Here is a 23051-nt window from a genome sequence, read left to right on the forward strand (position 1 = left end):
AAGTTTGGACACACCTTCTCATTCAAAGAGTTTTCTTTATTTTCATGACTATGAAAATTGTAGATTCATTCTGAAGGCATCAAAACTATGAATTATCACATGTGGAATTATATAATTAACAAAAAAGTGTGAAACAACTGAAAATATGTCTTATATTCTAGGTTCTTCAAAGTAGCCTCCTTTTGCTTTGATTACTGCTTTGCACACTCTTGGCATTCTCCAAAGGAGGCTACTTTGAAGAACCTAGAATATAAGACATATTTTCAGTTGTTTCACACTTTTTGTTAATTATATAATTCCACATGTGATAATTCATAGTTTTGATGCCTTCAAAGTGAATCCACAATTTTCATAGTCATGACAATAAAGAAAACTCTTTGAATGAGAAGGTGTGTCCAAACTTTTGGTCTGTACTGTACATCGGGGGACGTCCTGTGTCGGCATGTATGTACAGCAGGGTACGTCCTGTGTCGGCATGTATGTACAGCAGGGTACGTCCTGTGTCGGCATGTATGTACAGCGGGGGACGTCCTGTGTCGGCATGTATGTACAGCGGGGGACGTCCTGTGTCGGCATGTATGTACAGCGTGGGACGTCCTGTGTCGGCATGTATGTACAGCGGGGGACGTCCTGTGTCGGCATGTATGTACAGCGGGGGACGTCCTGTGTCGGCATGTATGTACAGCGGGGTACGTCCTGTGTCGGCATGTATGTACAGCGGGGGACGTCCTGTGTCGGCATGTATGTACAGCGGGGGACGTCCTGTGTCGGCATGTATGTACAGCAGGGGACGTCCTGTGTCGGCATGTATGTACAGCGGGGGACGCCCTGTGTCGGCATGTATGTACAGCGGGGGACGCCCTGTGTCGGCATGTATGTACAGCGGGGGACGCCCTGTGTTGGCATGTATGTACAGCGGGGGACGTCCTGTTTCGCCATGTATGTACAGCGGGGGACGTCCTGTGTCGGCATGTATGTACAGCGGGGGACGTCCTGTGTCGGCATGTATGTACAGCGGGGTACGTCCTGTGTCGGCATGTATGTACAGCGGGGTACGCCGTGTCGGCATGTATGTACAGCGGGGGACGTCCTGTGTCGGCATGTATGTACAGCGGGGGACGTCCTGTGTCGGCATGTATGTACAGCGGGGGACGTCCTGTGTCGGCATGTATGTACAGCGTGGGACGTCCTGTGTCGGCATGTATGTACAGCGGGGGACGTCCTGTGTCGGCATGTATGTACAGCGGGGTACGTCCTGTGTCGGCATGTATGTACAGCGGGGGACGTCCTGTGTCGGCATGTATGTACAGCGGGGGACGTCCTGTGTCGGCATGTATGTACAGCAGGGGACGTCCTGTGTCGGCATGTATGTACAGCGGGGGACGCCCTGTGTCGGCATGTATGTACAGCGGGGGACGCCCTGTGTCGGCATGTATGTACAGCGGGGTACGCCCTGTGTCGGCATGTATGTACAGCGGGGGACGTCCTGTTTCGCCATGTATGTACAGCGGGGGACGTCCTGTGTCGGCATGTATGTACAGCGGGGGACGTCCTGTGTCGGCATGTATGTACAGCGGGGTACGTCCTGTGTCGGCATGTATGTACAGCGGGGTACGCCGTGTCGGCATGTATGTACAGCGGGGGACGTCCTGTGTCGGCATGTATGTACAGCGGGGGACGTCCTGTGTCGGCATGTATGTACAGCAGGGGACGTCCTGTGTCAGCATGTATGTACAGCGGGGAACGTCCTGTGTCGGTATGAATATACTGCGGGGGATGTCCACTGTCAGAATGTATGTACAGCGGGGGATATCCTCTGTTAGTATGTACTGCGAGGGACGTCCTGTGTCAGTATGTATGTACAGCGGAGGACGTCCTGTGTAGGCATGTATGTACAGCGGGGGTCATCCTGTGTTAGTATGTACAGCGGGGGACGGTCTGTGTCAGTATGTATGTACAGCGGGGGATATCCTCTGTTAGTATGTACAGCGGGGGACGTTCTGTGTCAGTATGTATGTACAGCGGGGGATATCCTCTGTTAGTATGTACAGCGGGGGACGTTCTGTGTCAGTATGTATGTACCGTGGGGGACGTCCTGTATCAGTATGTACTGCGTGGGGACGTCCTGTGTCGCTATGTATGTACAGTGGGGGACGTCCTTTGTCAGCATGTATGTACATCAGGGGGCACAACTTCATTAGTGTTGCACCCACCTTGATGCCACCCCAAGACTGGTTGGAGAGGAAGTCCACGGGGCTGCTGAGGCCGGGCTGGGCCGGGTACCTCAAGAGAAAGTCTAACTCTGCGGAGTTTATCTCTTTATTCATCAGCAGGATCTGCAGGAGAGAAGGGAAGATGTTCCTGTTTGGTTCCTTCCGGATGATCAGACGGTCCATAACGGAGTGTTGGACCCGGAGGTACCTGAAAGGCAAGTTGTGCCGTGTATGTCAGCTTGTCGCACTCAAACAGCCCCCTGGTGGTGTACTGGAACACAGAGAAGGTGATGCTGTCGATCAGGTTGGTCACCCGCTGCTTCAGCACCTCGTCTGTCGGAGCCTTCTGCACGGCCTGCTGGAAAACCACGCTGAACGCCTGGGAAGGACACAAAACCCAAGTTATAGCGCAGTTGTCACCTATGCATGTGTCAAACCAGGAAAGGCTCCGTCATTGGAGACATCAATCGTGAATTACTTGCTTATCTAGGCCCCAGCACTAAAAGTGAAGCCTTTTTTTCAAAAGTAACCCTCCGCTTACTACCAACTGTGAAACCAGACTGATAACTAATCTTCACAGCAAGCAGAATAGCAACATGTTCTTGCTTTAGCAGTCATGAGTATACTTTGTTGACATCTAGTGGTTACATATGAAAACTACATTGTTTTATTCATTTTTAACTCATTGACTAAATAAAGGAATACCACAATAATTAAATGGGTGTCTTGTGTGATAACTGCCTGTGGGGGGTTCTGACCTTCAGGGAGAACTGGTACATGGGATGGATCTTGTTCAGATCGTTCATGATGAAGTAGAGCAGCGAGGCGCGGGCGGCGGCAGGGCGATAGTGCTCCCGGGCTTCGTTCAGTTTCACTTCCGTCACTTTGGCTTCTTGAACCTGGAGATGAAAAATATATACAATTCATCGATGTCTTCTACATCTCGCGTATGCGGAGACGCGCTCCCCTAATAACGTGTTTTGGAATTGCTCTTTAAGCAATTGTCTCGCCTAACACTTGCCTTCTCTTCGATTTCAGCAGCCGTCTTCTTGGTGATCTCAAGGTTCTCCACCAGTTCCACGTCCCCGAGGAAGTTTCCAGAGGCGGACGACAGGCGGAAAAGCAGGTTGTCCTCCAGGTTCTTCAGGGTGATCTTGAACCCGTTCTGCTGCTTGGTCAAATTGGACTGGAACAAGAAAAGAAAGTCACAAGAATCCGAGCTGCCGAGGACCGAGTTGAGATCCAGGTATGATCCATCTGTAAATGCACCCGACTACCTGCCTATCTAGGCTCCAGCAGTAAATCAGCAGCTATTCCTCCAAAGTAACCCTTCGCGTCTTGAGATATTTGGTATTTTCAGCAAGCAGAAAAGTGAGATGTTCTTGCTTTGGTAGTAAGAAGTGTAATATGCTGACATCTAGTGGTCAAATATCAATACTACAATGTTTTATCATTTTTTCGTTTTCTTTTTATTCTTTGACCACATAATAAAAATATTTGGTTAATCAGTTTCTTTTCTGATGACCACGTTCCTTTAAGGTGCTGCAGTATTACAAATACCATTTAAAGACCCTGATTCTCACATGGTATTTATAATTCTGCTCTCGTTTAGATAACATTGGGGAATTAGCCACCAAAATTGCTCCAGACCAATCATGTGGGTGCGTGAATCATGAAATTCCTGCCTATGTAGGCTCCAACAGTAAAACATCCACCATTTTTCCATGAGATCAGATAGAAATTAGTTGACATTTAGTCTTTACAGCAAGCAGAAAAGCAAGATTTTTTGGCTCCACCATTACAGACTGTACTATGCTGACATCTAGTGGTCAAATAGGAAAACTACAATGTTTTTTATCATTTCCGTTTCTTTGTTAAAAAATGTTGCAGTGATATAAGTATCATGTGACCAGACCTAGATTGTCACATGATTATATATATATATATATATATATATATATATATATATATATATATATACACATACACGTATACATATAAATTACCATCCTCTGCACCCAAGTCAGTACCACAAGTCACAGCTTTTCTTCCAGAAACTTCTGAGAGGAAGATGAACAATAAAATGCGACAGCGATCAGGCGCCTTAAGGAGCGCCTCTCCCCGCCGCGGACGCCCGTCTTAATCTGAGCATCTCTGATTGCGGCCACATCTTCCTGGATGTGTTTGCATTGAAAAGTGAGAAATATTCCGATTCATCTTCCCTCCTGATTACTGCAGATAAGAAACTTTCCTCGCACATGGAATTATCCGTCTATCTCACACCGAGGCAGCAAGATTTATTTTCCAAAGTCCAAATATTTTAAAGGGAAATGTCACATAACATATTTTTACTGGGCAGCAAGATGTAGCAGCCCCATAGATGGTGCTCCGACACACGAATCTGTGCTATCCTGGCTCCTCCAATACCACAAACAAGAAATTGCTGACAGTACCTAAAGGAAGGGCGGCTGCAGGGAGGAGATTGCTGACAGTACCCAAAGGAAGAGCGGCTGCAGGGAAGAGATGCTGACAGTACCAAAAGGAAGAGCAGCTGTAGGGAGGAGATGCTGACAGTATCCAAAGGAAGAGCGGCTGCAGGGAGGAGATTCCGACAGTACCCAAAGGAAGAGCAGCTGCAGGGAGGAGATGCTGACAGTATCCAAAGGAAGAGCGGCTGCAGGGAGGAGATGCTGACAGTACCAAAAGGAAGAGCAGCTGCAGGGAGGAGATTTTGACAGTATCCAAAGGAAGAGCGGCTGCAGGGAGGAGATGCTGACAGTACCCAAAGGAAGAGTGGCTGCAGGGAGGAGATGCTGACAGAACCAAAAGGAAGAGCAGCTGCAGGGAGGAGATTTTGACAGTATCCAAAGGAAGAGTGGCTGCAGGGAGGAGATGCTGACAGTACCCAAAGGAAGAGCGGCTGCAGGGAGGAGATGCTGACAGTACCCAAAGGAAGAGCGGCTGCAGGGAGGAGATGCTGACAGTACCCAAAGGAAGAGCGGCTGCAGGGAGGAGATGCTGACAGAACCAAAAGGAAGAGCAGCTGCAGGGAGGAGATGCTGACAGTATCCAAAGGAAGAGCGGCTGCAGGGAGGAGATGCTGACAGTACCAAAAGGAAGAGCGGCTGCAGGGAGGAGATGCTGACAGTATCAAACGGAAGAGCGGCTGCAGGGAGGAGATGCTGACAGTACCAAAAGGAAGAGCAGCTGCAGGGAGGAGATTTTGACAGTATCCTAAGGAAGAGTGGCTGCAGGGAGGAGATGCTGACAGTACCAAACGGAAGAGCGGCTGCAGGGAGAAGATTGCTGACAGTATCCAAAGGAAGAGCGGCTGCAGTGAGGAGATTGCTGACAGTATCCAAAGAAAGAGCGGCTGCAGGGAGGAGATTGCTGACAGTACCCAAAGGAAGAGCGGCTGCAGGGAGGAGATGCAGACAGTACCCAAAGGAAGAACAGCTGCAGGGAGGAGATCCTGACAGCACCAAAAGGAAGAACGGCTGCAGGGAGGAGATGCTGACAGTACCAAAAGGAAGAGCAGCTGCAGGGAGGAGATGCTGACAGTACCCAAAGGAAGAGCGGCTGCAGGGAGGAGATTGCTGACAGTAACAAAAGGAAGAACGGCTGCAGGGAGGAGATTCTGACAGTACCCAAAGGAAGAGCGGCTGCAGGGAGGAGATTCTGACAGTACCCAAAGGAAGAGCGGCTGCAGGGAGGAGATTGCTGACAGTACCCAAAGGAAGAGTAGCTGCAGGGAGGATCTGACAGTACCAAACAGAAGAGCGGCTGCAGGGAGGAGATGCTGAAAGTATCCAAAGGAAGAACGGCTGCAGGGAGGAGATTCCGACAGTACCCAAAGGAAGAGCGGCTGCAGGGAGGAGATGCTGACAGTACCCAAAGGAAGAGCAGCTGCAGGGAGGAGATTGCTGACAGTACCCAAAGAAAGAGTGGCTGCAGGGAGGAGATGCTGACAGTACCAAAAGGAAGAGCGGCTGCAGGGAGGAGATTGCTGACAGTGTCCAAAGGAACAGTGGCTGCAGGGAGGAGTTGCTGAGAGTACCCAAAGGAAGAGCGGCTGCAGGGAGGAGACTGCTGACAATACCCAAAGGAAGAGCGGCTGCAGGGAGGAGATTGCTGACAGTAACCAAAGGAAGAGCAGCTGCAGGGAGGAGATTACTGACAGTACCCAAAGGAAGAGCAGCTGCAGGGAGGAGATTACTGACAGTACCCAAAGGAAGAGCAGCTGCAGGGAGGAGATGCTGACAGTACCCAAAGGAAGAGCGGCTGCAGGGAGGAGATGCTGACAGTACCAAAAGGAAGAGCGGCTGCAGGGAGGAGATTACTGACAGTACCCAAAGGAAGAGCGGCTGCAGGGAGGAGATGCTGAAAGTACCAAAAGGAAGAGCGGCTGCAGGGAGGAGATGCTGACAGTATCCAAAGGAAAAGCGGCTGCAGTGAGGAGATTGCTGACAGTATCCAAAGGAAGAGCGGCTGCAGTGAGGAGATTGCTGACAGTATCCAAAGGAAAAGCGGCTGCAGGGAGGAGATTGCTGACAGTATCCAAACAAGAGGCGGGCTACACACACAAGCATAAAATGACTTTGATTACTGAATGTGATAGGCCGCTCTGAACAAATGTGTTTTGAGCGAGCGCCTAAAACTATGCAAATTGTGGATGGTCCTAATATCTTGGGGTAGAGCATTCCAGAGGATTGGCGCAGCACGGCAGAAGTCTTGGAGTCGGGAGTGGGAGGTACGGATTAGGGCAGAGGTTAGTCGAAAGTCATTTGCAGAGCGCAGTGGTCGGTTAGGCCAATAGACAGAAATGAGGGAGGAGATGTAAGGGGGTGCCGCACTGTGGATAGCTTTGTGGGTGAGAACAAGTACTTTGAATTGTATCCTGTAATGAATGGGCAGCCAGTGTAACGACTGGCGAAGAGCGGACGCGTCCGAGAAACGATTAGCCAGATGGACAACCCTGGCTGCTGCATTAAGGATGGACTGGAGAGGGGAGAGTCGAGTGAGGGGGAGGCCAATTAATAGAGCGTTACTGTAGTCCAGGCGGGAGTGGATCAGGGCGACAGTGAGGGTTTTTGTTGTTTCCATGGTGAGAAAAGGGCGGATTCTAGAGATGTTCTTTAGGTGTAAGCGGCACGAGCGGGCAAGAGATTGTATATGGGAGGTGGAGATATCGGAGTCAAACATAATGCCCAGACAGCGCGCCTGCTGTCGGAGTGTTATTATGGTGCCACCCACGGAGAGGGAAAAGTCAGATTTAGGGAGGTTAGTAGATGGCGGGAGCAGAAGAAGTTCAGTTTTGGAGAGGTTGAGTTTCAGATAGAGAGCAGACATGATGTTGGAGACTGCAGACAGACAGTCAGCGGCGTTCTGTAGTACAGCGGGGGTAAGGTCAGGGGAAGACGTGTATAGTTGTGTGTCCATCTATCCCCCACCCCCTGAAGATGGCTGGACCATCATTGTAAATACATCATTGTAAATACAAACCTGTGCTTTGTATTGCCCCCACCTCATTGTAGATTGTAAGCTCCCACGAGCAGGGTCGTCTTATTTCGCTTTAATTATTGTATTGCTAACGTTATTACTTATGACTGTTGTGTTTGAAACTGTTCAACTGTAAAGCGCTGCGGAATATGTTGGCGCTATATAAATAAAGATTATTATTATTATTATTAAGAGCGGCTGCAGGGAGGAGATTGCTGACAGTACCCAAAGGAAGAGTGGCTGCAGGGAGGAGATGCTGACAGTACCAAAAGGAAGAGCAGCTGCAGGGAGGAGATGCTGACAGTACCCAAAGGAAGAGCAGCTGCAGGGAGGAGATGCTGACAGTATCCAAAGGAAGAGCGGCTGCAGGGAGGAGATTGCTGACAGTATCCAAAGGAAGAGCAGCTGCAGGGAGGAGATGCTGACAGTATCCAAAGAAAGAGCGGCTGCAGGGAGGAGATGCTGACAGTACCAAAAGGAAGGGCAGCTGCAGTGATGAGATTGCTGACAGTATCCAAAGGAAGAGCGGCTGCAGGGAGGAGATTGCTGACAGTACCCAAAGGAAGAGCGGCTGCAGGGAGGAGATGCTGACAGTATCCAAAGGAAGAGCAGCTGCAGGGAGGAGATTGCTGACAGTACCCAAAGGAAGAGCGGCTGCAGGGAGGAGATTGCTGACAGTATCCAAAGGAAGAGCGGCTGCAGGGAGGAGATTGCTGACAGTATCCAAAGGAAGAGCGGCTGCAGGGAGGAGATTGCTGACAGTATCCAAAGGAAGAGCGGCTGCAGGGAGGAGATTGCTGACAGTATCCAAAGGAAGAGCGGCTGCAGGGAGGAGATTGCTGACAGTATCCAAAGGAAGAGCAGCTGCAGGGAGGAGATGCTGACAGTATCCAAAGGAAGAGCGGCTGCAGGGAGGAGATTGCTGACAGTATCCAAAGGAAGAGCGGCTGCAGGGAGGAGATTGCTGACAGTACCCAAAGGAAGAGCGGCTGCAGGGAGGAGATTGCTGACAGTATCCAAAGGAAGAGCGGCTGCAGGGAGGAGATTGCTGACAGTACCCAAAGGAAGAGCGGCTGCAGGGAGGAGATTGCTGACAGTACCCAAAGGAAGAGCAGCTGCAGGGAGGAGATTGCTGACAGTATCCAAAGGAAGAGCGGCTGCAGGGAGGAGAATGCTGACAGTACCCAAAGGAAGAGCAGATGCAGGGAGGAGATTGCTGACAGTACCCAAAGGAAGAGCGGCTGCAGGGAGGAGAATGCTGACAGTACCCAAAGGAAGAGCAGATGCAGGGAGGAGATTGCTGACAGTACCGAAAGAAAGAGTGGCTGCAGGGAGGAGATTGCTGACAGTACCCAAAGGAAGAGCAGATCCAGGGAGGAGATTGCTGACAGTACCTGAAGGGAACAGCGGCTGCAGAGTGTATGAAACTTTCGCTCTCTGGGAGGACACAAGAAATACATTTTCCTGCCAGTCCTAATAACACATTATCTCTTCTGCCTGAGCATTGGTGCTACACTTGGAGTTCGGCTGAATCATAGAATCGTAGAGTTGGAAGGGACCTCCTGGGCCATCTGGTCCAACCCCCTGCTCAAAGCAGGATTCGCTAAATCATCCCAGACAGGTTACCACCTTCCAGCCCTCGCCATTACCTTCAGCTCCTCCAGGTCTGGCCGCTCCATGCTCACTACAGCCGCCAGCAGCTGGTCCTCCAGGCCATCTCGGGTTACTGTGAAGTTGATGAGGGTGCACTGTGCCTGCATCTCGGGCTGGTAATGCGGGTTGGCAAGTTTCGTGTGCAGGATCAGGCGGAAGTTGGGGCTGTACTCGCACTCCTTGTCGCCAATCTTAATGCACCTGAGAGAGGGAGGACAAGCGGAGTTCAGGCGGAGTTAACAAGCGGATGCACTGCGGGGAGCCATGCGCGCTGGAGTAGGATTGCGCTGTAAATTGCGCTATTTTCGTCAGACATACGGTGTCTTCTTTCTTCCAAAAAACATAGTAAAATGTCATTAATATAAGTAGAAATCATCAAGCATGCGGCCGTGCTGACTTTCAATTCTCGCCATTTTCAATATCTCTGCTTCCTGTCTGTGGATGCTTCCATCCAGCATCTGAACGCTTGATCTAACCACATCATCATGACATATTCCCACTCATTGACAACAAGCAGTGATCTTGTAAATACGTAGGAAGCCCTGCATGTTGCTGTGACCGCTGCACCGTTTGTGAGCCTGTGAGTCACCTCTGTCTCCCATCGCCTGACATCGTCGTCTCCTCTGCTGCCAAGCACCTGACCACAGTTCTCTGGAGTCCTGCATGGGTGTCGGTAATGTCATTTACCACCTGTGGACTCCCCAGATTCACCCGTCGACTGTACTAACTGGTGTCTTAAAGGGAAACTGACATTCCTTACAAGCCCCCCGAAAAGTGCTGTACTACTGAGGGGTGATCCTACGTGGTCAGGACATAACTTATGGATGCGACTGATGATTTGAGACTCCCTGTGGTCAGCATGGAGTGGCGGCAATTGCTGTTCTCCGTATCCTGCGCATACGCGGCCACCACTGCATTCCAACGTTTATTTCACAGTCCCATCCTCAGGATTGGTGGGGGTCCCCCGATCAGTCTGCAAGGCGTCAGTTCTTCTTTGGGTGGAGCAGGTGGTCATGTATGTGTCTGTGTGAGTGACAATCACCTGTCTAGTAGTGTAGATAGCACGAGGGCAGAGGTACCAGCCGCATCAGGTCCTCTCATATGGAGAGACAACTCCCGACTACAGCTACCTTCAGTGTGCAGAGCGCAGCAGGTAAATCGTCACTGGCGGAGAGGTCAGTGATGACGTCAGTTCCTCTGATGCGCTCTGCAGGGGTCAAGCTCATAAGTGTTCAGTGGGCGGCGCGCAGCAGCCAATGACGATCTGACTGCTGCTCTCTGCACATCCACCATCACTGCACAGAGCAGAGAATCCAGTGACAATGCCAGTTCCTCTGCTGCGCTCTGCAGGGGCCAAGCTCATAAGTGTTCAGTGTGCGGCGCGCAGCAGCCAATGACGATCTGACTGCTGCTCTCTGCACATCCACCATCACTGCACAGAGCAGAGAATCCAGTGACAATGCCAGTTCCTCTGCTGCGCTCTGCAGGGGCCAAGCTCATAAGTGTTCAGTGTGCGGCGCGCAGCAGCCAATGACGGTCTGACTGCTGCTCTCTGCACATCCACCATCACTGCACAGAGCAGAGAATCCAGTGACAATGCCAGTTCCTCTGCTGCGCTCTGCAGGGGCCAAGCTCATAAGTGTTCAGTGTGCGGCGCGCAGCAGCCAATGACGGTCTGACTGCTGCTCTCTGCACATCCACCATCACTGCACAGAGCAGAGAATCCAGTGACAATGCCAGTTCCTCTGCTGCGCTCTGCAGGGGCCAAGCTCATAAGTGTTCAGTGTGCGGCGTGCAGCAGCCAATGACGGTCTGACTGCTGCTCTCTGCACATCCACCATCACTGCACAGAGCAGAGAATCCAGTGACAATGCCAGTTCCTCTGCTGCGCTCTGCAGGGGCCAAGCTCATAAGTGTTCAGTGTGCGGCGTGCAGCAGCCAATGACGGTCTGACTGCTGCTCTCTGCACATCCACCATCACTGCACAGAGCAGAGAATCCAGTGACAATGCCAGTTCCTCTGCTGCGCTCTGCAGGGGCCAAGCTCATAAGTGTTCAGTGTGCGGCGCGCAGCAGCCAATGACGGTCTGACTGCTGCTCTCTGCACATCCACCATCACTGCACAGAGCAGAGAATCCAGTGACAATGCCAGTTCCTCTGCTGCGCTCTGCAGGGGCCAAGCTCATAAGTGTTCAGTGTGCGGCGCGCAGCAGCCAATGACGGTCTGACTGCTGCTCTCTGCACATCCACCATCACTGCACAGAGCAGAGAATCCAGTGACAATGCCAGTTCCTCTGCTGCGCTCTGCAGGGGCCAAGCTCATAAGTGTTCAGTGTGCGGCGTGCAGCAGCCAATGACGGTCTGACTGCTGCTCTCTGCACATCCACCATCACTGCACAGAGCAGAGAATCCAGTGACAATGCCAGTTCCTCTGCTGCGCTCTGCAGGGGCCAAGCTCATAAGTGTTCAGTGTGCGGCGCGCAGCAGCCAATGACGGTCTGACTGCTGCTCTCTGCACATCCACCATCACTGCACAGAGCAGAGAATCCAGTGACAATGCCAGTTCCTCTGCTGCGCTCTGCAGGGGCCAAGCTCATAAGTGTTCAGTGTGCGGCGTGCAGCAGCCAATGACGGTCTGACTGCTGCTCTCTGCACATCCACCATCACTGCACAGAGCAGAGAATCCAGTGACAATGCCAGTTCCTCTGCTGCGCTCTGCAGGGGCCAAGCTCATAAGTGTTCAGTGTGCGGCGCGCAGCAGCCAATGACGGTCTGACTGCTGCTCTCTGCACATCCACCATCACTGCACAGAGCAGAGAATCCAGTGACAATGCCAGTTCCTCTGCTGCGCTCTGCAGGGGCCAAGCTCATAAGTGTTCAGTGTGCGGCGTGCAGCAGCCAATGACGGTCTGACTGCTGCTCTCTGCACATCCACCATCACTGCACAGAGCAGAGAATCCAGTGACAATGCCAGTTCCTCTGCTGCGCTCTGCAGGGGCCAAGCTCATAAGTGTTCAGTGTGCGGCGCGCAGCAGCCAATGACGGTCTGACTGCTGCTCTCTGCACATCCACCATCACTGCACAGAGCAGAGAATCCAGTGACAATGCCAGTTCCTCTGCTGCGCTCTGCAGGGGCCAAGCTCATAAGTGTTCAGTGTGCGGCGCGCAGCAGCCAATGACGGTCTGACTGCTGCTCTCTGCACATCCACCATCACTGCACAGAGCAGAGAATCCAGTGACAATGCCAGTTCCTCTGCTGCGCTCTGCAGGGGCCAAGCTCATAAGTGTTCAGTGTGCGGCGCGCAGCAGCCAATGACGGTCTGACTGCTGCTCTCTGCACATCCACCATCACTGCACAGAGCAGAGAATCCAGTGACAATGCCAGTTCCTCTGCTGCGCTCTGCAGGGGCCAAGCTCATAAGTGTTCAGTGTGCGGCGCGCAGCAGCCAATGACGGTCTGACTGCTGCTCTCTGCACATCCACCATCACTGCACAGAGCAGAGAATCCAGTGACAATGCCAGTTCCTCTGCTGCGCTCTGCAGGGGCCAAGCTCATAAGTGTTCAGTGTGCGGCGCACAGCAGCCAATGACGGTCTGACTGCTGCTCTCTGCACATCCACCATCACTGCACAGAGCAGAGAATCCAGTGACAATGCCAGTTCCTCTGCTGCGCTCTGCAGGGGCCAAGCTCATAAGTGTTCAGTGTGCGGCGCGCAGCAGCCAATGACGGTCTGACTGCTGCTCTCTGCACATCCACCATCACTGCACAGAGCAGAGAAGCCAGTGACGATGCCAGTTCCTCAGCTGCGCTCTGCAGGGGCCAAGCTCATAAGTGTTCAGTGTGCAGAGCGCAGCAGTCTGTGATGATCTGACTGCTGTGCTCTGCATAGTCAGATCATCACCAGCTGCGCTGCTAAAGATGAGAAACCCACCAGCGATGGTGTAGGGCTCATTCGGGAATGCACATTCCTCCTCTGAGTTGCCCTCGGAGTTGCATAAAGCTTCTGTAATTAAGTGCATCTCTGCCATTGTAAACATCTGTTACCCATCCAGGAGGTGCGACAGGTGATCTGCAACCTTACCCCAGGCGGAACCCTTAGCTCTGCCTCTTCACCTGCCCAAGAGATAGGTGATTGCTTTTTGCAGACGTGATTATCCCTTTAATTGTGGAGTCATCTGTGAGGATACATGACGCTGGACCCCAGCTGTGACTTCACTTCTGGGATTTACCTTCCTTTCTTGATGGTTTCTCGTCCCAGCAGGGGTCCTAGCACCGGATCCACGCTCTCCTCTAGGTTCTCGATCAGCACCACGTCCCCGCCGGCCAACGCTCGCTCCAGGGTGTCCAGGTACCTGCAGAGAGGCAGCAGATGTCAGTGTGGCCTGCCTGACACTTTAGTGGGCGCGCTCCCACCACTCGGATACAAACCCTCTCTGTCCGATCCTGACCACTCGCAGCTCTTCTCCATACTTGTTCTTAATCCACTTGATCCCCTGCAGCTGGGGGTCCACCATGAGCGGCCATCTCTCACAACTGGTGAGGATGGTGGCGTTCTCTGTTGACATGCGGTCAGCAGGAAGTCCTTCATTCTGCCAGGCTGCGATGTCGGCGTCGTCGGTCAGCATGGTCAGGGGGTCTAGAGACTCGGTCACTGGGATGGGGACCTGGAGACAGAGCGGAGGTAATGATGGGCAGCGAGGGGCTCGTATATACAGCAGCCAACACTGGAGAGCAGCTAAAGACGGCGTTAGTCTGTGCCAGAGATACATAAGAGAAGAAGCAGAGTCCCCAGCAGCACAGAGTATTTCAGAATAGATATGTGCTGATGATATGGGGGTCAGTGATGCACACATGATGGCGGGTATTTTTCTGATGGACATGCAGCTGATGACCCCAGCTGTGAGACACTTATGGATGCGCCATCCTCCGTTTTGTCTCATTTCTCTCATGCATAATCAGCAAATAACGCCGAGACCCCCGCGCCTCGCCACCGCTGATCTGCTGCACAAACAGCATTGTCCCAGCACGGCCTCCAGCTGACTCCTCCACTATCCCTGGGGCTGATCCTCTAAATTCATCTTCCCTGTGTATAATCTGACTATTAGCATGTATCTCCAGAGAAAAGTCACTGTCCAGCTCTTAAAGGTGCAGGCAGGGGACAATAACGGCTGCAATTACCTCCTACTTATACTTGGTCACACCCAAAGCAGTATTTGTAATGCTTCCTGTCTGCATTCAGTCTGCAGGAGCTGACATCTCCCCACCACACTGCTCGCGCCGTGTCATATACTGTATCTATGTATCTATGGTATCTGTTGTAATGTACTGTAGATATGTTTCTGGAACATTCTAGAAAATCCCTCTGTCATGTAGCTGCAACACCCCCCCTCTCTTCTCCCACAACACACACACCAGCGTCTTCCTGCGTGCAGCTCTGTGAAACCTGAAGCCTCAGTGTAGAATTCTTCTCCTCCCCCCTCCCTCCACAGCTAAAGGAAGTGCTTTGTCCTCTGGGACATGTGTCTGAAATAAACCTGTGAGAGTTATTAAAATAGGCTAGCATGGGCTCCGATCGCGACAGAAAAAACGAAACGAACATTTCTGTGATCTGCGCGATTCGCGCAGATCACAGAAATGTTCGTTTCGTTTTTTCTGTAGCTCTTGCGTTTCGTTTATTCAGTAGCTCTTGCAAAATCCTAATCTCTCCAGAAACTGAGATATGGATTGCTCCCAAATGGAGCAGTGGTGGGGCATCCAAAATACCCCCCTGCGGTAAATTGTTAGAGCAAGATTAGCTTGCTGTATTTTTGTCACGTGGTGCCGGTGGTGGGATAACTAAGATAAGCCCCCACTGTGCCTGTGATAGCTGTGCCGGCAGTGCGTCACGTCCCTCCGTCCGCTGACAAACCCATGTCGGTGGTGGGATCGTGACGTTTTGGTGGCACAGGGTCCGCTGTCCGTCACAATTTGGCGGTAGAGCTCCGCCCATTCGTCACAATTTGGTGGCAGCGGCGTGCCTCCTGCCTGCCGTTCTTCTGATCTGTGAAGAAGCAGAGTATCATGTACTGTATCTATGGTATCTATAATAGACGCAGCTGTGTCATGTACTGTATCTATGTATCTATGGTATCTGTATAATAGACACAGCTGTATCATGTACTGTATCTATGTATCTATGGTATCTGTATAGACACAGCTGTGTCATGTACTGTATCTATGTATCTATGATATCTGTATACAGTCATGGCCAAAAGTATTGACACCCCTACAATTCTGTCAGATAATACTCAGTTTCTTCCTGAAAATGATTGCAAACACAAATTCTTTGGTATTATTATCTTCATTTAATTTGTCTTAAATGAAAAAACACAAAAAGAATTGTCCTAAAGCCAAATTGGATATAATTCCACACCAAACATAACAAAGAGGGTGGACAAAAGTATTGGCACTGTTCGAAAAATCATGTGATGCTTCTCTAATTTGTGTAATTAACAGCACCTATAACTTACCTGTGGCACCTAACAGGTGTTGGCAATAACTAAATCACACTTGCAGCCAGTTGACATGGATTAAAGTTGACTCAACCTCTGTCCTGTGTCCTTGTGTGTACCACATTGAGCATGGAGAAAAGAAAGAAGACCAAAGAACTGTCTGAGGACTTGAGAAACCAAATTGTGAGGAAGCATGAGCAATATCAAGGCTACAAGTCCATCTCCAAAGACCTGAATGTTCCTGTGTCTACCGTGCGTAGTGTCATCAAGAAGTTTAAAGCCCATGGCACTGTGGGTAACCTCCCTAGATGTGGCCGGAAAAGAAAAATTGACAAGAGATTTCAATGCAAGATTGTGCGGATGTTGGATAAAGAACCTCCACTAACATCCAAACAAGTTCAAGCTGCCCTGCAGTCCGAGGGTACAACGGTGTCAACCCGTACTATCCGTCGGCATCTGAATGAAAAGGGACTGTATGGTAGGAGACCCAGGAAGACTCCACTTCTTACCCCGAGACATAAAAAAGCCAAGCTGGAATTTGCCAAAACTTACCTGAAAAAGCCTAAAACATTTTGGAAGAATGTTCTCTGGTCAGATAAGACAAAAGTAGAGCTTTTAGGGCAAAAGCATCAACATAGAGTTTACAGGAGAAAAAAGAGGCATTCAAAGAAAAGTACACGGTCCCTACAGTCAAACATGGCGGAGGTTCCCTGATGTTTTGGGGTTGCTTTGCTGCCTCTGGCACTGGACTGCTTGACTGTGTGCTTGGTATTATGAAGTCAGAAGACTACCAACAAATTTTGCAGCATAATATAGGGCCCAGTTTGAGAAAGCTGGGTCTACCTCAGAGGTCATGGGTCTTCCAGCAGGACAATGACCCAAAACACACTTCAAAAAGCACTAGAAAATGGTTTGAGAGAAAGCACTGGAGACTTCTAAAGTGGCCAGCAATGAGTCCAGACCTGAATCCCATAGAACACCTGTGGAGAGATCTAAAAATAGCAGTTTGGAGAAGGCACCCTTCAAATATCAGGGACCTGGAGTAGTTTGCCAAAGAAGAATGGTCTAAAATTCCAGCAGAGCATTGTAAGAAACTCATTGATGGTTACCGGAAGCGGTTGGTCGCAGTTATTTTGGCTAAAGGTTGTGCAACCAAGTATTAGGCTGAGGGTGCCAATACTTTTGTCCGGCCCATTTTTGGAGTTTTGTGTGAAATGATCAATGTTTTGCTTTTTGCTTCATTCTCTTTTATGTTTTTTCATTTAAGACAAATTAAATGAAGATAATAATACCAAAGAATTTGTGTTTGCAATCATTTTCAGGAAGAAACTGAATATTATCTGACAGAATTGCAGGGGTGTCAATACTTTTGGCCATGACTGTAATAGACACAGCTGTATCATGTACTATATAATAGACACAGCTGTATCATATACTGTATCTATGGTATCTATAATAGACGCAGCTGTGTCATGTACTGTATCTATGTATCTATGGTATCTGTATAATAGACACAGCTGTATCATGTACTGTATCTATGTATCTATGGTATCTGTATAATAAACACAGCTGTATCATGGACTGTGTCTATGTATCTATGATATCTGTATAATAGACACAGCTGTATCATGTACTGTATAATAGACACAGCTGTATCATGTACTGTATCTATGGTATCTGTATAATAGATGCAGCTGTATCATGTACTGTATCTATGTATCTATGATATCTGTATAATAGACACAGCTGTATCTATGGTATCTGTATAATAGACACAGCTGTATCATGTACTGTATCTATGGTATCTGTATAATAGACACAGCTGTATCATGTACTGTATAATAGACACAGCTGTATCATGTACTGTATAATAGACACAGCTGTATCATGTACTGTATAATAGACGCAGCTGTGTCATATACTGTATAATAGACACAGCTGTATCATGTACTGTATCTATGGTAACTATAATAGACGCAGCTGTGTCATGTACTGTATCTATGTATCTATGGTATCTGTATAATAGACACAGCTGTATCATGTACTGTGTCTATGTATCTATGGTATCTGTATAATAGACACAGCTGTATCATGTACTGTAACTATGTATCTATGATATCTGTATAATAGACACAGCTGTATCATGTACTGTATCTATGGTATCTATATAATAGACACAGCTGTGTCATGTACTGTATCTATGTATCTATGGTATCTGTATAATAGACACAGCTGTGTCATGTACTGTATCTATGTATCTATGGTATCTGTATAATAGACACAGCTGTATCATGTACTATATCTATGGTATCTGTATAATAGACGCAGCTGTGTCATGTACTGTATCTATGTATCTATGATATCTGTATAATAGACACAGCTGTATCATGTACTGCATAATAGACACAGCTGTATCATGTACTGTATCTATGGTATCTATAATAGACGCAGCTGTATCATGTACTGTATCTATGTATCTATGGTATCTGTATAATACACAGCTGTATCACGTACTGTATCTATGTATCTATGATATCTGTATAATAGACACAGCTGTATCATGTACTGTATAATAGACACAGCTGTATCATGTACTGTATCTATGGTATCTGTGTAATAGATGCAGCTGTATCATGTACTGTGTCTATGTATCTATGATATCTGTATAATAGACACAGCTGTATCATGTACTGTATCTATGGTATCTGTATAATAGACACAACTGTATCATGTACAGTATCTATGGTATCTGTATAATAGACGCAGCTGTGTCATGTACTGTATAATAGACACAGCTGTATCATGTACTGTATCTATGGTATCTATAATAGACGCAGCTGTATCATGTACTGTATCTATGTATCTATGGTATCTGTATAATACACAGCTGTATCATGTACTGTATCTATGTATCTATGATATCTGTATAATAGACACAGCTGTATCATGTACTATATCTATGGTATCTGTATAATACACAGCTGTATCATGTACTGTATAATAGACACAGCTGTATCATGTACTGTATCTATGTATCTATGGTATCTGTATAATAGACACAGCTGTATCATGTACTGTATAATAGACGCAGCTGTGTCATGTACTATATCTATGAATCTATGGTATCTGTATAATAGACACAGCTGTATCATGTACTGTATAATAGACACAGCTGTATCATGTACTGTATCTATGGTATCTATAATAGACGCAGCTGTATCATGTACTGTATCTATGTATCTATGGTATCTGTATAATAGACACAGCTGTATCATGTACTGTATCTATGTATCTATGATATCTGTATAATAGACACAGCTGTATCATGTACTGTATCTATGTATCTATGGTATCTGTATAATAGACACAGCTGTATCATGTACTGTATAATAGACACAGCTGTATCATGTACTGTATCTATGGTATCTATAATAGACGCAGCTGTATCATGTACTGTATCTATGTATCTATGGTATCTGTATAATACACAGCTGTATCATGTACTGTATCTATGTATCTATGATATCTGTATAATAGACACAGCTGTATCATGTACTGTATAATAGACACAGCTGTATCATGTACTGTATCTATGGTATCTATAATAGACGCAGCTGTGTCATGTACTGTATCTATGTATCTATGATATCTGTATAATAGACACAGCTGTATCATGTACTGTATCTATGGTATCTGTATAATAGACACAGCTGTATCATGTACTGTATAATAGACACAGCTGTATCATGTACTGTATCTATGGTATCTATATAATAGACACAGCTGTGTCATGTACTGTATCTATGTATCTATGGTATCTGTATAATAAACACAGCTGTATCATGTACTGTATCTATGTATCTATGATATCTGTATAATAGACACAGCTGTATCTATGGTATCTGTATAATAGACACAGCTGTATCATGTACTGTATCTATGGTATCTGTATAATAGACACAGCTGTATCATGTACTGTATAATAGACACAGCTGTATCATGTACTGTATAATAGACACAGCTGTATCATGTACTGTATAATAGACGCAGCTGTGTCATATACTGTATAATAGACACAGCTGTATCATGTACTGTATCTATGGTATCTATAATAGACGCAGCTGTGTCATGTACTGTATCTATGTATCTATGGTATCTGTATAATAGACACAGCTGTATCATGTACTGTGTCTATGTATCTATGGTATCTGTATAATAGACACAGCTGTATCATGTACTGTAACTATGTATCTATGATATCTGTATAATAGACACAGCTGTATCATGTACTGTATCTATGGTATCTATATAATAGACACAGCTGTGTCATGTACTGTATCTATGTATCTATGGTATCTGTATAATAGACACAGCTGTGTCATGTACTGTATCTATGTATCTATGGTATCTGTATAATAGACACAGCTGTATCATGTACTATATCTATGGTATCTGTATAATAGACGCAGCTGTGTCATGTACTGTATCTATGTATCTATGATATCTGTATAATAGACACAGCTGTATCATGTACTGCATAATAGACACAGCTGTATCATGTACTGTATCTATGGTATCTATAATAGACGCAGCTGTATCATGTACTGTATCTATGTATCTATGGTATCTGTATAATACACAGCTGTATCACGTACTATATCTATGTATCTATGATATCTGTATAATAGACACAGCTGTATCATGTACTGTATAATAGACACAGCTGTATCATGTACTGTATCTATGGTATCTGTGTAATAGATGCAGCTGTATCATGTACTGTGTCTATGTATCTATGATATCTGTATAATAGACACAGCTGTATCATGTACTGTATCTATGGTATCTGTATAATAGACACAACTGTATCATGTACTGTATCTATGGTATCTGTATAATAGACGCAGCTGTGTCATGTACTGTATAATAGACACAGCTGTATCATGTACTGTATCTATGGTATCTATAATAGACACAGCTGTATCATGTACTGTATAATAGACACAGCTGTATCATGTACTGTATCTATGGTATCTATATAATAGACACAGCTGTGTCATGTACTGTATCTATGTATCTATGGTATCTGTATAATAAACACAGCTGTATCATGTACTGTATCTATGTATCTATGGTATCTGTATAATAGACACAGCTGTATCATGTACTGTATCTATGATATCTGTATAATAGACACAGCTGTATCATGTACTGTATAATAGACACAGCTGTATCATGTACTGTATAATAGACACAGCTGTATCATGTGCTGTATAATAGACACAGCTGTATCATGTACTGTATCTATGATATCTGTATAATAGACACAGCTGTATCATGTACTGTATAATAGACGCAGCTGTGTCATGTACTGTATCTATGTATCTATGGTATCTGTATAATAGACACAGCTGTATCATGTACTGTATCTATGGTATCTGTATAATAGACGCAGCTGTGTCATGTACTGTATCTATGTATCTATGGTATCTGTATAATAGACACAGCTGTATCATGTACTGTATAATAGACACAGCTGTATCATGTACTGTATCTATGGTATCTGTATAATAGACGCAGCTGTGTCATGTACTGTATCTATGTATCTATGGTATCTGTATAATAGACACAGCTGTATCATGTACTGTATCTATGGTATCTGTATAATAGACACAGCTGTATCATGTACTGTATAATAGACGCAGCTGTGTCATGTACTGTATCTATGTATCTATGGTATCTGTATAATAGACACAGCTGTGTCATGTACTGTATCTATGGTATCTGTATAATAGACGCAGCTGTATCATGTACTGTGTCTATGTATCTATGGTATCTGTATAATAGACACAGCTGTATCATGTACTGTATCTATGTATCTATGATATCTGTATAATAGACAAAGCTGTATCATGTACTGTATAATAGACACAGCTGTATCATGTGCTGTATAATAGACACAGCTGTATCATGTGCTGTATAATAGACACAGCTGTATCATGTACTGTATCTATGGTATCTGTATAATAGACGCAGCTGTGTCATGTACTGTATCTATGTATCTATGGTATCTGTATAATAGACACAGCTGTATCATGTACTGTATCTATGGTATCTGTATAATAGACACAGCTGTATCATTTACTGTATAATAGACGCAGCTGTGTCATGTACTGTATCTATGGTATCTGTATAATAGACGCAGCTGTATCATGTACTGTGTCTATGTATCTATGGTATCTGTATAATAGACACAGCTGTATCATGTACTGTATCTATGTATCTATGATATCTGTATAATAGACACAGCTGTGTCATGTACTGTATCTATGGTATCTGTATAATAGACGCAGCTGTATCATGTACTGTGTCTATGTATCTATGGTATCTGTATAATAGACACAGCTGTATCATGTACTGTATCTATGTATCTATGGTATCTGTATAATAGACACAGCTGTGTCATGTACTGTATCTATGGTATCTGTATAATAGACGCAGCTGTATCATGTACTGTATCTATGTATCTATGATATCTGTATAATAGACACAGCTGTATCATGTACTGTATCTATGTATCTATGATATCTGTATAATAGACAAAGCTGTATCATGTACTGTATAATAGACACAGCTGTATCATGTGCTGTATAATAGACACAGCTGTATCATGTGCTGTATAATAGACACAGCTGTATCATGTACTGTATCTATGATATCTGTATAATAGACACAGCTGTATCATGTACTGTATAATAGACACAGCTGTATCATGTGCTGTATAATAGACACAGCTGTATCATGTGCTGTATAATAGACACAGCTGTATCATGTACTGTATCTATGATATCTGTATAATAGACACAGCTGTATCATGTACTGTATAATAGACACAGCTGTATCATGTACTGTATAATAGATGCAGCTGTCATGTACTGTATCTATGTATCTATGGTGTCTGTATAATAGACACAGCTGTGTCATGTACTGTATCTATGGTATCTGTATAATAGACGCAGCTGTATCATGTACTGTATCTATGGTATCTGTATAATAGACACAGCTGTATCATGTACTATATCTATGGTATCTGTATAATAGACGCAGCTGTGTCATGTACTGTATCTATGTATCTATATCTGTATAATAGACACAGCTGTATCATGTACTGTATCTATGTATCTATGGTATCTGT

At 46.5% G+C, this 23051-nt stretch overlaps 1 protein-coding gene and 1 long non-coding RNA gene across 3 annotated transcripts in view; one reads left to right on the top strand and one right to left on the bottom strand.

The window, feature by feature from the left end:
• The window catches only part of DNAH9 (dynein axonemal heavy chain 9), a 254999-nt gene that overhangs the window by 30294 nt on the left and 201654 nt on the right, over window positions 1-23051 (bottom strand). For both annotated transcript variants that reach the window (XM_073579695.1, XM_073579694.1), the window contains 7 exons: window positions 13794-14029; window positions 13595-13717; window positions 9362-9566; window positions 3235-3399; window positions 2972-3112; window positions 2422-2592; window positions 2214-2336 (listed from right to left, as the gene is read on the bottom strand). In XM_073579695.1, the coding sequence (XP_073435796.1) occupies window positions 2214-2336; window positions 2422-2592; window positions 2972-3112; window positions 3235-3399; window positions 9362-9566; window positions 13595-13717; window positions 13794-14029 (1164 nt within the window). The remainder of the gene's footprint in view (window positions 1-2213; window positions 2337-2421; window positions 2593-2971; window positions 3113-3234; window positions 3400-9361; window positions 9567-13594; window positions 13718-13793; window positions 14030-23051) is intronic.
• Window positions 3350-23051, top strand: part of LOC141094012 (uncharacterized) — a 155286-nt gene continuing 135584 nt past the window's right edge. Inside the window, exon 1 of the long non-coding RNA XR_012233010.1 lies at window positions 3350-3459. This is a non-coding gene — a long non-coding RNA (uncharacterized lncRNA). The remainder of the gene's footprint in view (window positions 3460-23051) is intronic.

Source organism: Dendrobates tinctorius, unplaced genomic scaffold, assembly GCF_039654945.1.
Source record: "Dendrobates tinctorius isolate UK_male_01 unplaced genomic scaffold, ASM3965494v1 ptg000063l, whole genome shotgun sequence".
Taxonomy (NCBI): domain Eukaryota; kingdom Metazoa; phylum Chordata; class Amphibia; order Anura; family Dendrobatidae; genus Dendrobates; species Dendrobates tinctorius.